This window comes from Eubalaena glacialis, chromosome 7, assembly GCF_028564815.1.
Source record: "Eubalaena glacialis isolate mEubGla1 chromosome 7, mEubGla1.1.hap2.+ XY, whole genome shotgun sequence".
NCBI lineage: Eukaryota > Metazoa > Chordata > Mammalia > Artiodactyla > Balaenidae > Eubalaena > Eubalaena glacialis.
In genome coordinates, this window is record NC_083722.1 from 73,882,504 (window position 1) to 73,900,126 (window position 17,623).

The window sequence follows — 17,623 nt, forward strand, 5'->3', positions numbered from 1 at the left end:
TGGGGTCCTGGAACCCACCTGCTGTGGCCAAGGTAACCCTCCTGGACCATTAGCCTCCTGCAGGCCTTACCTCTTCTCGCTCACTGGCAGGACTCCCCAGGCAGCACCTCCCCAAACCAGCACAAGGCTCCATGGCACAAGCAACATAGGAGCCAGGCGCAGGGCCTGGCTGTGCCTTACTGTTCTCCAGCCTCTGAGATCTCTTGGGCTGCAAGCACAGACAGGCCACTGAGTTAGCTGTCCTTGTTTAATGTTCTGGACCAGTTTAGACACTCAGAGACCCCAGCATGAAGGTAATGCTGCAGCAGCTTGGGTCTTGTGATCCCTGGAAGGTCAGGCAGTGTGTCGGTGACTGGGGCCTGGGGCCCCATGTTGTCACTACCACAATGGCCACCACGGGATGGCTGGCAGAAGTTCTGCTGGTAGGTGGTGCCGGCACGGGGAGGCTGGATTTGCACAAAGTGGACAAGGCGCTGGGGGAGGTCACTGAGTCCTGGCCCTGACCGGAAATCAGCCTGGTAGGAGGATTCAAGGGGCCGCGGCTGGCGCAACTCCAGTTCACAGGGTGCCCAGCGCAGGAAGGTGTGCTGCTGCCACAGGCGCTCCAGGTCTTTCCGCCTTCCGATTCCCTGTAGCAGGCAGTAGGGGCCCTCCTCAACGGTACGGGCCCTTGGCCCACAGTCCTGGCACGAGGCAATTCCTTGGGCCCCTCCTATACCCAAGCCTGCCTGGTGATGCCTGGCCTGTGCCTGGCCTCCCTGGCCTGTACCCCAGCCTCTTTGGCCTGCATCCCCAGTCATGCCTTCCATTCCAGAGTGAATGAAGCCCCCAGAAAGTCAGTGGCTTCTAAGATATTTGCACATTGTCAGGCAAGCTGGTGGGGGAAACCAAAGCAGAGGTACATCTGTTTGTAAAATGGGCTGTTTCCCAGAAGAAAGAGGTTGTCAGGAAGACAGACACTCCTCTGTCTGTATAAAGAACCCTCTCTCCCTGCAATGTCTTATCCCCTCCACCCTACCTCAACTTCAACCTAGGCTGGGAGTCTGCCCATTTTCCTTCCTCTCTCTAGCACTCACTTTGTCAAAGGAAGTGCGGTTGTCATGCTTGGAGAAGAAATGTTGCCGCGCTGGCTCCTTGAAAGACAGTGAAAAAGAAGGTGAATGGGGAAAGATGATGCTTACCTGTCCCCAAGATGCTAACTCAGGGCCCCATAATGGAGGGAAGTTGCCAGGAGCCACAACCCTTAAACTGCTAAACTGTCAACACACTGAAAGGGCAGATACAAATTAAAGCAACACCTCATTCCTGGGACATCTCATCCCAGCACTTGCTCTCAAAGCAGAAGCCTCTGGGGCCACTGATTGAGAAAGGGGCTGAGGCATTTTCCAGGACATCCTGCCATTAGTGGGGCAGTGGTTTAAGTTTCACATTGGGTCCTTTAGATCATCCAGGACTAGGCTCCAGCTCTCTCCTCCTCTCTTTCACTCTCTCATCAGCAACCCAGCCTCTTGGCCCTAAATACCACCTGGAAACTGAAATTTCTCTTTAGAGCTTGAGCTCTCTCCCGAACTCCAGACTGACTAGCCAACCACCTGCTCCATATTCCCATGTAAATGTCTAACAGGCATCTCCAAACACATGGCTGAGCTCTGGATCATTCCCCAAAACCACCCCACCTATAGCCTCCCCCAGCTCAGGTCATGGCAGCTAGATCTTGCCAAACACCTTGGAGTCCCCTTGATTCTTTTCTTTCACACCCTACATCCAGTGTGCCAGGAAATCCTGTTGATACTTCCTTCAATATGTACCCAGGATCAGACCACTTCTCAGCATGGCCGCTGCTTTCTCTGGTCTAAGCCACCTTCCCCTCATGCCTCAATTACTGCAAGAGCTTCCCACTTGGTGTCCCTACTTCCAAGCTTGCCTCTCCAGTCTATTGTCCTCTTAGCAGGCAGAATAACTCTTAATATGTAAATCAGATCACACTCCTTGTTTGCCAAAAATCCACAACAGTTCCTCATGTTTATAAAAGTCAAAGTCATCAGAGTGGTCCATGAGACCCACATGATATTGATTCCTCCATTACCTCCAGCCACACTGGCATCCTCACTGTTCCTCAAATACACTAGCTACTTCCACCTTGGACCTTTGTACTACCAGTTACTTCTGCCTGGGACTCTTCTCCCAGCTGGCCATGACTCCCTCTCACCTACCTCTTGGGAGGCCTTCCTTGACCACTACTACACCAGCAGTCCCATCACCCCAACCCAGTATTTTTCACCTTCTAACATACTGTATGACTATGTATTATGTTGCTGTTTACCATCCGATGCCCCTGACTAGAACACAAGCACCTCATGGGCAAGGTTACTGTCTGTTTTACTCACATCTATAACTCCAACACTGAGCCTGGCACTGTGCTCAATACATATTTGCTGTTAAATCAGTGAACAGGGACAGAAGGTCCCCAGGGCATTTGCTTTAGCCCAGTTGGGGCCAGAGAACCATGCCCCATCCCCAGGCAGAGAGAGACCACCTCTCAGGCCCCTAGACCTCAGCAGGAATCTCTCCCAAGACCGTCCACCTTGCCTTTGTGCCTGGTCTTTGCCCCCAGGGTCCCTCCACCTCAGCCACTCAGCTTCTCCTGCTGCAGACCAGAATGAAGTACCTGATCTGCTGAGTCCAATCTTGGCTGGGTTGGGGTATGAGCAATGCCTGACAATAGGTTCCTAGATAAAAGTCAGGGGCTAGCTCCATCCCAGATCCCTGAACCAGAATCTTCGGGGTGGAGCCTTTAACAAGCTCCCCTATTGGAACCTCCTGCCTTAGACAGCCGGTGTTCTCCAAATCGAATGAAAGCTCCATGAAGGTAGGAAGCCAGCTGGCCTTACCTTTCATTCCTCATAAAGCAAACTGACACAAGAGATTAAAAACCCAGAGCCCTTTTAGGAAAAAAATAGAAAATCTTCAGAATCTAGAGCTAGGCAAAGAGTTCTTAGATGTGACACCAAAAGCAAGAGCCATAAAAGAAAAAAAAATCAATAAATTAGACCTCATCAAAATTTTTTTTAAAGTTTTGCTCTGTGAAAGTCCATGTGAAGAGGATGAAAAGACAAGTTACAGACTGAGAGAAAATATTTGCAAATCACATATCCAATAAAGGACTAGTATCTAGAATGTATAAAGAACTCTCACAACTGAACAGCAAAATAAACAATCCAATTAGAAAATGGGCAAACGACATGAAGACATTTCTTCAAAGAGGATATATAGATGGCAAATAACACATGAAAAGATGTTCACCATCACTGAACATTAGGGAAATGCAAATTAAAACCACAGTGAGAGGGCTTCCCTGGTGGTGCAGTGGTTAGGAGTCTGCCTGCCAATGCAGGGGACACGGGCTTGAGCCCTGGCCCCGGAGGATCCCACATGCCATGGAGCAACTAGGCCCGTGTGCCACAACTACTGAGACTGCGCTCTAGAGCCTGCAAACCACAACTACTGAGCCCACGTGCCACAACTACTGAAGCCTGCGTGCCTAGAGCCTGTGCTTCGCAACAAGAGAAGCCACAACAATGAGAAGCCCGCGCACCACAACGAAGAGTAGCCCCCGCTCACCACAACTAGAGAAAACCTGCGCACAGCAATGACGAACCAACACAGCCAAAAAACAAAACAAAACAAAAAAAAACCCACAGTGAGCTATCATGACACATCAATCAGAATGGCTAAAATAAAAAATAGAGACAACACCAAATTTTGGTGAGAATGCAGAGAAATACAATCATTTGCTCATTGCAGGTGGGAATGTAAAATGTAAAACAGCCACTCTGGAAAACAGTTTGACAGTTAAAAAAAAAAACACCTAACATGCAAGAGGTACAATATAGGGGCAGGGGAAAAAAAGAGTTATTATGGGATTATATGAAATCATGTGTGTGAAACTTTTGAAAATTGTAAAGTGCTATAGAATTTAAAGAATCTTTCCTTCAATTAAAAAAAATTTCCATCCACATTAAAAAACCAAACAAACAACTTAAATGCAACCACAGGGACTTCTCTGGTGGTTCAATGGCTAAGACTCTGAGCTCCCATTGCAGGGGGCCAGGTTCTATCCCTGGTCAGGGAACAAGATCCTACATGCCGCAACTAAGAGTCCGCATGCCCGCAACTAAAAGATTCTGCATGTTGCAACTACAAAAAGATCCCGCATGCCACAACTAAAAAAAGATCCTGCATGCTGCAACTAAAGATCCCTCACGCGGCAACGAAGATCCCGTGTGCCGCAACTAAGACCCGGTGCAGACAAATAAATTAAAAAATAAAATATTAAAAATAAATAAATAAATGCAACTATCATATGACCAAGCAATTGCACTCCTAGGTATTTATTCCAAAGAAATGAAAACTTATGTTCACCCAAAAACCTGTACACAAATGTTCATAGCAACTTTATTTGTAAGAGGTAAAAACTGGAATCAGCCCAGATACATTTTAATAGATGGATGGTTAAGTAAACTGCTATATACATACCACAGAATACTATTCAGTAATGGAAACTGAACCGTTGATACCACTTGGAGGAATCTTCAGGAAATTATGCTGAGCAAGAAAAGCCATTCCCCAAAGGTTGCATGCTGTATCATTCCATTTACATAAGGTTTTTGAAGTCACAAAATTTTAGAAATGGAGGAAAAATAGCAGTTAGGGACAGGGGAAGGGTGGAGGAATGGGAGGCTGATGGGTATAAAAGGGCAGGACCAGGGATCCCTGTGATGTTGGTCAGTATCTTGACTGTGGTGGGGGATGCACAAACCTACACGGGTGATAAGATTTTATAGATCTTTTTTTTTTCTTTTGCAAATGAAGTGACCAACAAGGGATTAATCTCCAAAATATACAAACAGCTCATGTGGCTCAATATCAAAAAAACAAACAACCCAATCAAAAAATGGGCAGAAGATCTAAATAGACATTTCTCCAAAGAAGACATACAGATGGCCAGGAGGCACATGAAAAGATGCTCAACATCATTAATTGTTAGAGAAGTGCAAATCACAACTACAATGAGGTATCACCTCACACCAGTCAGAATGGCCATCATGAAAAAATCTATAAACAATAAATGCTGGAGAGGATGTGGAGAAAAAAAGGGAACCCTCCTACATTGTTGGTGGGAATTTAAATTGGTAACAGCCACTATGGAGAACAGTATGGGGATTACTTAAAAAGCTAAAAATAGAGCTAGCATATGATGCAACAAGCCCACTCCTGGGCATATATCGGGAGAAAACCATAATTCAAAAAGATACGTGTACCCCAATGTCCATTGCAGCACTATTTATAATAGCCAGGACATGGAAGCAACCTAAATACCCATCAATGGAGGAATGGATAAAGAAGATGCGGTACATATATACAATGGAATACTACTCAGGCATAAAAAAGAAAGAAATAATGCCATTTGCAGCAACATGGATGGACCTAGAACTTGTCATACTGAGTGAAGTAAGTCAGACAGAGAACAACAAATATCATATGATATCACTTACATGTGGAATCTAAAAAAATGGTACAAATGAACCTATTTACCGAACAGAAACAGAGTCACAGATATAGAAAGCAAACTTATGGTTACCAAGGGGGAAAGCGGGGGGATGGATAAATTGGGAGATTGGGATTGACATATACACACTACTATATATAAAATAGATAACTAATAAGAACCTACTGTATGGAACAGGGAACTCTACTCAATACTCTTTAACGACCTCTATGGGAGTAGAATCTAAAAAAGAGTGGATATATGTATATGTATAATTGATTCACTTTGCTATACAGCAGAAACTAACACAACATTGTAAATCAGCTATACTGTTATTAAAATTAATTTTAAAAAGATTTTATAGATTTTTATGGGTTTTTTTGCCCATGCCGCGTGGCTTGTGGGGTCTTAGTTCCCTGACCAGGGATCGAACACAGGCCCTCAGCAGTGAGAGTGTGGAGTCCTAACCACTGGACCACCAGAGAATTCCAAGATTTTATAGATCTTAACACACACACACAAATGAGGAAATCTGAATGAAATAAGTGGATTGCAGCAATGTCAACGTCCTGGTCATGATATTTTACTACAGATATGCAAAATGTTACCATTGGGGGAAACTGGGCAAAGCATAAAAGGGATCTCTTTACTAATTCTTACAACTGTTTCTGAATCTAAAACCATCTCAATAAGAATTTCAATTAAAAAATCTGGAGGTCTGGGGCATGTTCCAGTTGCCCCCCCAATCCCTCCCCCATCTCTACCCTTAGCTATAAAATTGTACACAGCCCTAGAATGTGGATGCCTCTGCTGTTGGAGGCAGGTCTGAATTTGGAAACTCACTATTCTTACAGTGACAGGATAACCTACCGACTCCCACTGACTTGAGTTTTATTCTCACAACTGTGGGAGTCTAGTGAAAAGTGCAGTCATTTCCTCTCCACCCAGGCAGTTCTAAGTATTCTTGTCCCTGAGGAGAATTTCACCTGCATCTTTGCTTCTAAACCATCTAAGGCTCCTTTTCCACTCAGGTGGTAACACCCGTGGTCTCTGAGCAGGTAGGGCTTGGGCTAGGGTTCGAGCTAAAGAAGCCTTGGAGGAGAAGTAGGTTTCCTGGAATGGGTCAGTGTTTGCCTGTGGGAGGACTAAGGGCCTCTGTGGAGGCTGGGCAGTGTGCAATTAGTGGGGTACTGAGCGAGGAGTCCCTGTGGCAGACTGAGACATGGTGGGGGGGTGGGGCAGAGGCAGAGACACAGCAATCACGGCACCACCAACGAAGGACCTGCCTCCAACCATGAGCCCCGGCACTCTGGTCTGACCTTAAGAACAAACAAGACCAGGATTACATTTCCCAAGAGTCAGACAGGTGAAGGCTAGAAATAAACTAATCTGGTTTAGAAGAAAAAAAGAAAAAGAAGAATAAAAGAAATAGAAGAATAAAAAGAAAAAAGAATCTTCTTGCATCTGAATGACAAAATTTCTACCTGCCCCAAACTAAAGGTAAGTGGCTGCCACATCTTGGAAAGGTTTTCAACAAGAATAGCTGCAATCAGCCAGCTGACACTTGGTATCTCTCAGCAAATATGAAAAAAGAATGTGCACCTTCCCTGAGCAGTCCCACTAATTAAAACAGCTTTAGATCTAGAAAGGGTCAGGAGACTTGGCATTTGTACAGCCTAAGCCCAAGATACACAGACCATGCTATTTTGGGGTTGCTGATAATGCCAACACGTAACAAGACTTCACTTCAATCAAAACATGTCCCCAAATATGTCCTCTACTCTGTTCCTGGGGGACAGACTGAGAGGACATTCAGGTCTTTGGGATGAGAGCTGCCACTGAGGACTACTACAGACACCCAGCAGGAAGTGCCCAGGTTACCTCTGTCCCTGCACTACGCAGACCTCATCACTCTCTCAAGGCAGGTGGCCCCAGACGAGCAGTCTGGAGTTGCATTTGGGCCTGGCTCAGTAGGCAGTGCCAGGCAGCCGTTCCAACTGGGCATGCTAAGGAAGTTCAGGCTCTGCAGCATGGCAGACTCCAAGACCCTGCTCTTGGCCTGGGAAAGCAATTTGTAGAGAATCCAGATGGCCAGTCAAGTAGGACCTGGCTAGAGGCTGGGAAACAAGAAGCTGCAGTGGGGGGAGCATCTTCCAGGCACACCTCCAGGTCCCTCTCAGCCCTCCTCCACCCTGATCTTTCCCAGGAGTCTGATGTGAGCACACTTCTCACCAGGTTGACTTCCCTCTGACCCGAAAGGAAGCCTGGAAAGGAGATGGAGGGAAGGAGGGAGGAGGTGTTTCTTCTCCTGGCTCCCTTCCAGGCCCGCCTCTACCTGCTACCTGGCTGTGTCTCTCCACCCGAAATCACCACTTCTCTCAGGAAAGCCCTCTCCACACCACTCTCTCCTTCTGGGTTCTAGGAGCCATGCCCTCCCCTTGTTCCTTCAGGCCCAGCAGTACTGACCACTTGGTTGTTACCATCCTGTGAGAATGCCTTTCTCTGAAGCTCCCACACCTACTCCTTTATATGTATACCCTCCTGAGTTCTCCTGTTTTGAGTGGGCTTTTTACTTTTGGGACCCTGACTATGCTCAGTGTCCCCTCCTTGTCTCCAGGCCTGGAAGCAGTGGAGGGCCTGCAGCCCTGCATCCCTCTCCTGTTATCTGGAAGCCTTTTCCAGCCACCCTAGGCCGATTCTGCCATCACTCCTTTCCAGTCCTCCTTGGCTAGGCATGGGGGTGGATACCTGCCACTTTCTATGCTGTTTTACTGACCAGAGGAGGCCTCCTACTCACTCCTGAGCCCCTGGACTACAAGGCTGACTGTGAGCTAGACCACTGACTTTCATGGCGTCAAGGAATCTGTGCTGAAGGACAGCAGTCTGCAAAACTCAAGGCTTACTTCTTGGGTTCTGGAGGCTCTCTCTCCATGGCCACCCACCCCACCTGGGCCCTGACTCTTCCTCCATCTAGAAGGAGCAGTGAGCAAAACTGTCCAGCCTGGTACTGGCTCTTCTCCACCCATGTATCTATAGGGGGAGGACCTGACATTTCAGGGAAGAGGGGCCAGGCCTCATGCAAGTCCTGGGGATAGGCTGGCCTCAAGTGTCAGTCCAGTTGTGGTAGAGTCGAGGATATTGCTCTTGGGTCCTGAGAGAAGCAGAATCTGGCCCAGCGTGGCAGCTGCACCCAGGGCTGCCTCGTACCTGACAGCGCTGCAGGAACACTGCTGGGGGCTGGGGCTTGGCTGCAAGGCGATATTCTCGAGCACTTTCACTCTTGAATTGGCCTCTGTAGTGCCCATAGAAGCCACTGTTGTGCTGTAACAAGGCAGGCTTGAGGGTGAATCCCACCCCAACCCCCACCCTGAGTCCTAGACCTCAGAGCCCCCAGGCTAGAAGCTTCTCCTGGGAGTTCCTGACAGAATAAAAAGAATCAGAGGAGGAGTGACACCCTGGAGAGGGGCCAACAGAGAGGTGTCTCCATCCATCATTAGAACAGTTGGCCTCAGCTGGGAGGGTTATGTCTGTAAGGAAAGGGTGCGTCCCTTCCTTCCTCCCCTGCTTCCTCTCACCCTCCCTCCCCTTCCTTCCTTCCTTCCTTCCTTCCTCCCTCCCTCCCTCCCCCCCTTCCTTCCTTTCTCTCTCTCTCTCTTTCTTTCTTCATAGCATCCTAATATGGGCTGGGGACACACACAGCAGTGAAAAGACAGAAAGACCCTGCCTCTATCAACCTTCCTTCTGGTGAGGGAGTAAGACAAGTGAATAGAGTCAGGAAAGAAAGAACCTGATGACTAGATCAAGAGTGACAGGGAGTAGGGACAGCATCTCATGACAATGGGCGTGGTACTTGAAGGAGTCAGCCATGTGAGGGGCAGCAGAAGAGCATTCTACGTGGTGAGAACTGCAAGTGCAAAGATTCAGAGGCCAGAGAGAGAGTTGTGTTGGAAGAACCGAAAAAAAAAAAAAAAAGAGGCCTCATTGACTAAAAGACTGTGAGCAAGACGAGGAGAAGTAAGGTGAGGTCAGGGAGGGACAGGGCCTAGACTGGGTTAGGAATATGGATTCTCTTCCAAGAGCAAGGGAAGACTTCAGCAGGGAAGGGGACCAGACAGGTTCTGAGTTGGGGTGACTTAGGAAGCACTAAGCAGAGTTTTGAGAACAGGGACACCACCTAGTAGCGTGGTCCTTCCCTGGGGGATCTGAGAGGAAGTCCCCTTCATTGTCTTCCCTGCATTGTTAATAGAGGTCAAAGGTCACTGAAAAGCCAGGACTAAATGGATACATATTCTGCATCTATTGACAAAGTCATGAACACCTGTTTGCTACACACTTTGTTATTCTGGGGCAAGTAGGGCACCCTCTGAAACTGGAGCACATAAACAAAGGATGAACTTTCCCAAAGAAGTACTTCAACAGTGGATACCTTCCGGAGAGAATTTCAGAGACAAGGACTGGCAGAAGACAGAAATGAGCACCTATTGGGGGTATAAGAAGCTGTACTGTGCTGATGTCATTAGGCAGACAACACGGATGACCATGTCTGGCCAGGGAACTCCTATGGCCCAACCTCACCGTCCTGAATACCCCCTGGAGAGGACAGTGTGTCTAGTACACGCCATGATCATAGTCCTGAGCAGAAAGAACCTGTTCCCAGCTGGCCTCTGGCCATCAAAGTGGGCTCCTAAGCGTGCCTGGGAAGCCCTTTATCTTTTCATCCCACTGAGGGCTTGGGTCATCCAACTCATCTGTCCATCCTTCTACTACTGTCAAACACTCCTTTCTCTCTATTCAGTTTATTTCAACAGTATTTACTGGGCCTTTACTGTATGCCAGGCATGGGACATACAGATAGAAGAAAGCAGTCTTTAGCCTCAAGATGTTCCCAGTCTAGAGAGCAGTCAAACTACAGAAGTTTGGGGGGATCAAACAAAGGACTGGGTATAAATGGGGTGGCTAGAGGACTAAGAGGATCAGCTAATCCAGGCATGAGACCAGGACACATGGAAGAGGGCACGGTGTCAGGAAGACTAGATAAGCTGTAGGGGGACCTCAGAATGGCAGGGGGGGAGTGGGCAGTTTGGGGTCCTCCTTTAGCCTGGATGCTGGATGAAACCATTCTCACTTTACTCTCATGAGTCATTCATATTTCAGGTACTACCCCAGGGCCAGGGGCTAGGATTAATGTAAAGTACACTCTTACCCAGGAGCCTACTAAAGCACTTTGCATCTTTCTGGGAAAGGAGCAGAAAAGGCAAATTTTCCTCCTGTCTTTTTGAGGCTACTTCTGGAGAAAGAGCATCTCAGCAGGTCAACTTCTTGTTGCTTAGTGACAAAGGGATGTTGTGACTACACAATGCTCCTGATTGTTGAGGCAGTGCCCAGCCTGCTACTCCTTTGTGCTTCCTACTCTGTTCTTACTTCTCTCTGAGAGAAATCTGTCCCTCAGCATTAACAGCTTGGGAGAGTTCTTATATAAACATATAAGGCTCCGCAGTGGAGTCTGATGAACTCACAGTCAATGAAATAGCAAACATTTTAAAGGCAAATCCTGCATTTTTAAAACTGCAACCATACTGCCAGGGATATAAATTTATAATACATTTCATGGAGTTAGAAGAAATACTAAAGGGGCTGGTAGCTCTTAGGATAAAAATGCTGCTTCAGAATAAGGCTCTGTCAACTTCTCAGGAGTTTGTGGTGACTGGGAACACTAATTGGTGGCAAATGTTGGTGAATGTTACAAGGGCCCAAGTGAAGGAGGAGAGAGCATAACAGAGGAGCAAAAGAAGCAGCATGAAAATATCTGACACCATGGTTCCATCCCAAGCTAGCCTTGGGCAGATTATTGTCTCTCTCATTTATAACACAGGGACATGAACAGTTCACTCCTTTTACTAACCCAGAGAAGCTGGCGATTAGCCTCTAAAACTGTGCCAACGAAAAGTTCAACAACAGGAAACACTCAGTAGGGCTTTGTCACTGGCACAAGCCCTACTAGCCAGAAAGTCCACCCTATTAGTATAGTAACCCTGGAGATCCCCTCTCACATGTATTCACAACTACAAAAATGTTCATTGCTGTATCTGTATAGGGGAAAAGCTATAAACAGGCTGAATGTTTATCAAGAGGACAATGAGAAAATTGGCCTATAATCAAACAATGAAATACTGGAGTTACTATAAATTGGCTACAGATACTTGAATCCATAGAGATAAATCTTAAAAATGGCAAGTCAAAAAGTTGTAGAGGGAATTACCTGGCTGTCCAGTGGTTAGGCCTCTGTACTTCCACTGCCGAGGGCCCAAGTTCAATCCCTGGTCAGGGAACTAAGATCCCACAAGCCGCAGGGCACTGCCAAAAAACAAAAAAAATTGTACAACTTGACACATTTTGATCTATGTATACATCTATGAAACATAACCACAATCTAGGTGGCAAACATATCCATCACCCCGAAGTTTCTTTCTGCCCATTAGTCTTCCTTCTCTATGGCACTCATTGGCCTCAGGCAACTGCTGTTTGTTTTTCTGTCACTATAATTTGCGTTTTCTAGAACTTTATGTAAGTGGAATCATTCAGTATGTATTCTTTTGTGTGTCTGTCTTCTCTCACTCAGCATAATTATTTTGAGAATTATCCATGTCACTGTGCCTATCAGTTGTTCATTCCTTTATATTGCTTAGTAGTTTTCCATTGTATGGATATGCCAAATCTCTCCTCTTGCTCTTTTTTTTTTTAATTTATTTTTTTAATAGACTTTTTTTTTTTATAGTTTTTGGTTCAAAGCAAAATTGAGTGGAAGGTCCATAGATTTCTTATATACCTCCTGCTCCCACACATACAGAATAGTACATTTATTATAAATGCTGACCCTAAATCGACACAGAATTATCACTCAAAGTCTATAGATTACCTTAGAGTTCACTCTTGGTGTTGTTCCTTCTATGGGATTGGACAAATGTAAAATGACATGTATGCACCATTATAGTATCAAAAAGAATAGTTTCACTGCCCTAAAAATCCTCTGTGCTCCACTTATTCAGCCCACCCTCCCCCTCTAACCCCTGGCAACTACTGATCTTTTTACTATCTCCATAGTTTTGCCTTTTCCAGAATGTCATACTGTTTAGAATCCTGCAGTATGTAGCCTTTTCAAGATTGGCTTCTTTCACTTAGTAAAATGCATTTAAGCTCCCTCCATGTCTTTTCATAGCTTGATAGATATTTTAGTCCTGAATAATAGTCCATTGTATGGATGTACCACAGTTTATTTATCCATTCACCTACTGAAGATGACATCTTGGTTGCTTCCAAGTTTTGGCAATTATGAATAAAGCTGCTATAAACATCCATGTGCAGGTTTTTGTGTGGGCATAAGTTTTCAACTCCTTTGGGTAAATACCAAAGAGCATGATTGCTGGATCATATGGTAAGAGTATATTTAATTTTATAAGAAACTGCCAGAACATCTTCCAAAGTGGCTGTACCATTCAGCTTTCCCATCAGCAACGAATGAGAGTTCCTGTTGCTCCACAGCCTCACCAGCATTTTGTGTTGCCAGCATTCTGGGATTTTGGCAATTCTTAAAGTTGCATAGTGGTATCTGTTTTATTTTGCATTTCCCTAATGCATATAATGTTGAGCATTTTTCATATGTTTATTTGCCATCTGTGTATCTTCTCTGGGGAGGTGTCTAGATCTTCGGCCAACTTAATTTTTTTATTGTTGAGTTTTTTAATACATTTTGGATACCAGTCCTTTATCAGTGACGTCTTTTGAAACCACACACCAATCAGGTTTTTGTCCCCATTACATCACTAAAACTGCTCCCTTCAAGGTCACCAATAATTAATTCTCACTCCTCATTTTCCTTGACTCATCAGCAGCATTTGACACAGCTAACCTCCTCCTCTTTGAAGGATCGTCCAAGTGGCTTCCACAGCACCTCACTCTCCTGGGGTTCCTCCCCTTTCCCTAACCACTCCCACTCTGGCTCCTTTGCTGCTTTTTCCTCATCTAAGCCTCTAAACGTTGTGTGTCCTAGGACTCAATACAATCTGTTTTCCATCCATACTCCTTCATTGGTGATCTCATCCCATTTCATGACTTAGCCAGCCATCTATAACTACTGTGCGTTAAGTTGACTACTGAGAGGGTCTGCATCGGCTAAGGATGCCTGGTGAGGTGTGGGTGGACTGCAGGGTGTGAGTGTGGAGGTGTGAGGGTCCATCTCGTGAGGTGCGCGTGGGTGGGTGTGTTGCACACCGGTGCCTGGCGAAATGTAGGTCAGCAGGCCAGGCCCACGATTAAATGGTTAACAGTTGAAACCGTTAGGACCGTTAAAACCGTTAGTAGCGTGCCGCAGCGGGGGCGGGGCCCAGGGGGCGAGGAGTAACTCTCATTGGTCAGAGCGCGCCCTAGGGGCGTGGCCACGCAGCTTAGGCTGCCTCCGCGGGACCAAGTGGCCTCGAGGCAGATCCCCGCAACCCCAGGTCGGGCGCGAGCCGGCCCTCAGAGGTGGAGGCCGGAGGGGTTTGGACAGGGCGGGCTGGAGCGGGGTGGGGTGAAGGTGGGGGGGTGGGGGTTGCGGAGCCGTCGGGTCCTCGCGGATGGGTTCGGGATTCCCGGGGATCTCAAGGAGTTTGAGTGCCTAGTGCCTAGTCGCCCTTCCTTTCCCTGTGATGAAAGACCACCCTGGCTCTTCAAGGGACTTGACTTCTGTGCTTATCCTTGGAGAGCTGTTTTCGCCAGATGCGCTGGGGACCACGGCCTCCTGGTCTGCCTCAGAGACGAGAGAAAGAGAGTACGCCCCGGAAGTCAGGGTGAACCGGAACCCAGGGAAACCCACTGGGATTGGTCTTTGATTATTATGACGGAAAATCCCTTGGAGGTCTCTGGAAACAACAAGGAATGATTTACTCTGGGAGCCCAGAGCATGTCTCCTGGTAGAAAAGAAGAGACTGAAAATGAGAGAGAGTGACTGTACGAGGTTGAGGCGGGCCTGGTGGAGGCCAGAGGGGCCACAAAGTCTGAGGGAGAGACTAGTTTAACCTGTAGCCAAATGGAGGAGCCGTAGGGGCCCTTGGAGGGCCTCGCACCGTGGCCTCAGGATTCTCAGAGTTGAAGACCGGGTCAGATGGGAGGGCTCTGTGCCCCTTAGGACACAGGACACCCTCTTCAGCCCACGTACTCCTTCCTGCCCATCACCGTGCCAAGGCCCTTCTTGTGGAAATAGTCGCGTGCACTGAAACCTTTCTCTTCCTTTTATGCTTCCTTTAATGGGATTGGGGGATAAGAGAGAGAGGGAACTCTGCCCTTGAAAGTTTTTAATGTGTGCATTTCAGTTTTTATTTACCTTAGAATGGCTAAGGTCCTACCTAAGAATGACTACCTCTTCATTACTCGTGTTGTACTAGCATCTGCAAGGAGCGCTGCCCTCTGAGAATATAAAAGCATGTATACAGATAGCATGGTGACAGGTGAATGCAGAGAGGACAGGTAAACCTGAGACTGAGCACATCAAGCCCCAGGTGGTCGTTAAGCATAGTCGCTGTAACCATGGAATTTCTTCAACCACATTTAAGAAACCTCTTAAGAGTAAGTTAGGTCTGGAACCTGGGGAGTAGTCATTCTAAACCCCAAACCACATGCTATATAAATTACTCTCCTCTGTCAGCATAAACAGAAATGGAAGACAATAGAGGATTTATTATCTATATGTAGTTATAATGGCCTTAAATAATGGCCTTATAGTGGTATGTATAAAATTGTCTAGATTCTTTTTTTTTTTTTAATAAATTTATTTATTCATTTATTTTTGGCTGCGTTGGGTCATCACTGTGCACGGGTCTTCTCTGGTTGTGTCAAGCGGGGGCTATTCTTTGTTGCTGTGCACTGGCTTCTCATTGCGGTGGCTTCTCTTGTCGCGGAGCACAAGCTCTAGGCGCGTGGGCTTCAGTAGTTGTGGCGCGCGGGCTTCAGTAGTTGTGGATCGTGGGCTCTAGAGTGCAGGTTCAGTAGTTGTGGCACATGGACTTAGTTGCTCCCCGGCATGTGGGATCTTCCCAGACCAGGGCTCAAACCCGTGTCCCCTGCATTGTCAGGTGGATTCTTAACCACTGTGCCACCAGGGAAGTCCAAAAATTGTCTGGATTCTAAATCTAGACTTTAGATGGAGGAAATTCTGCTAGTGTGAATGGAAGAAAAAAACTCGACTATCAAAGAAATAAGTAAACATGAGACTCAGGAATCCCATATTTACTTCATCTCCTTTATTAAAATATATAATAAAATTTGTGATGATCTAGAGACTTGAAATGCAATAACTGAAAACAAATCATATATATTTTTAAAAATATTTATTTATTTATTTATTTTGATTGTGCTGGGTGTTAGTTACGGCATGAGGAATCTTCAGTTGCGGCATGCAGACTTCTTAGTTGCAGCACGCATGCGGGATCTAGTTCTCCGACCAGAGATCGAACAGGGGACCCCTGCATTGGGAGCGCAGAGTCTTACCTACTGGACCACCAGGGAAGTCTCCATATATTTTAAATTTGTGGATACTTGGAAAGTTTTGCTCCATTGTTGTAATTTAGTTCCCATTTAGTTACTCATTTAACAATAAATATTTTCTGAGCACCTATTATTTGCCAGCACAATTTCTAGATTTTGAGGATATAGCAGTGTACAAAAATTCCTATCCTCAAAGAGCTTAAAATTACATTCTGGTAGGCATGGGTGTGCATGCTGAGACAGGCAAAATAAGATAAATTCATAAAATATGTAGTGTATTAGAATGATAGGGTGGAGAAAAAGCAGGGGAGAGACATAGTGATTATTATTATTTGTTTATTTATTTATTTTTGGCCGCACCACGTGGCATGCAGGATCCTAGTTCCCTGACCAGGTATCCAACCCATGCCCCCCTGCAGTGGAAGTGCGGAGTCCTAACCACTGGACCGCCAGGGTATTCCCCATAGTGATTATTGAGGTTTTACATTTTTGAATAAATAATTTGAGAGAATACCTGAAGGAGGTGGGGTAGCCTATTATGCTGATATCTGAGGAAGGAGTAAACCAAGAAGGAACAGAATGGGCAAGGGATCTGAAGCTGGTGTGTATCAAGTAAGGGAGAGCAATAGTGAGGAGCCCCATAAAGGTATGGAATGGCGTGTAAATGGGAGAGAGGCAAGGTTAAGGGAAGATTGCAGAGGACACAGAAGAAAACCATGAGAACTCTGGCTGCAGTGAAGAGTTTGAACAAAGGGGTACTATGATCTGACTTATGGTTAGAGTAACTTCCACCCTTTCCTAGGGAAGAGACTATAACTTGGAACAAGGGTGAAATCAGGGAGATCAGTTTGGATTGCGGTAATCCAAGCTTGTGGCAGTGGAATGAGGTTGTCAGATATAGCAAATAAAAATACAGGATGGGCTTCCCTGGTGGCGCAGTGGTTGAGAGTCTGCCTGCCAATGCAGGGGACACGGGTTCGAGCCCTGCTCTGGGAAGATCCCACATGCCGCGGAGCAACTGGGCCCGTGAGCCACAATTACTGAGCCTGCGCGTCTGGAGCTTGTGCTCCGCAACAAGAGAGGCCGTGATAGTGAGAGGCCCGCGCACCGCGATGAAGACTGGCCCCCGCTTGCCGCAACTAGAGAAAGCCCTCGCACAGAAACGAGGACCCAACACAGCCATAATTAATTAATTAATTTTAAAAAAATACAGGATACCCAGTTAAACTTCTGGATATGTTTTGTAGGAATTACCTTAGTATTTGCTTAAAGATTGGATTTGAGAAAGAGGAGTCAAGGAGGACATTTAGGTTTTGGCCTGAGCAACTGGAAAGATGAAGTTGCCATTAACTAGAATGGGAAGACTAGATGGGGAATGTTTGAGAGGAAAGATAATGATCTCGGTTTTGGACATGTTAAGTTTTAGGTGCATATTAGTCATCCAAGTAGAGATGTCAAGTCAGCAGTTGAATATAGGAGTCTGAAGTTCAGGAGTAGGGTCTGGGCTAGAGGTAGCAACTTTGGGAGTTGTCAGCTAATACAAGGTATTTACTCATT

General features: G+C 46.3%; 1 protein-coding gene across 1 annotated transcript; it reads right to left on the bottom strand.

Annotated features, from left to right (window-relative positions):
• Positions 1-233: 233 nt before the first annotated feature.
• Positions 234-10,778, bottom strand: C7H3orf84 (chromosome 7 C3orf84 homolog). Its single transcript, XM_061195359.1, has 4 exons — positions 10,752-10,778; positions 8,756-8,869; positions 1,077-1,133; positions 234-650 (listed from the first exon to the last, which is right to left on the bottom strand). Exons 1-4 carry the CDS (start codon positions 10,776-10,778, stop codon positions 234-236), a joined length of 615 nt encoding a protein of 204 aa, XP_061051342.1.
• Positions 10,779-17,623: the final 6,845 nt, after the last annotated feature.

What these genes read in the sequence shown, in the direction of transcription:
- C7H3orf84 (XM_061195359.1), bottom strand. Translation starts at nt 10,778, where the DNA reads ATGCAAAGTGCTTTAGTAGGCTCCTGG. An exon ending in GTGCTTTAGTAGGCTCCTGG is followed by an intron (nt 8,870 to 10,751) that starts GTAAGAGTGTAC and finishes GCCTTGTTACAG; the next exon opens with CACAACAGTGGCTTCTATGG. An exon ending in ACCGCACTTCCTTTGACAAA is followed by an intron (nt 651 to 1,076) that starts GTGAGTGCTAGA and finishes ACCGTTGAGGAG; the next exon opens with GGCCCCTACTGCCTGCTACA.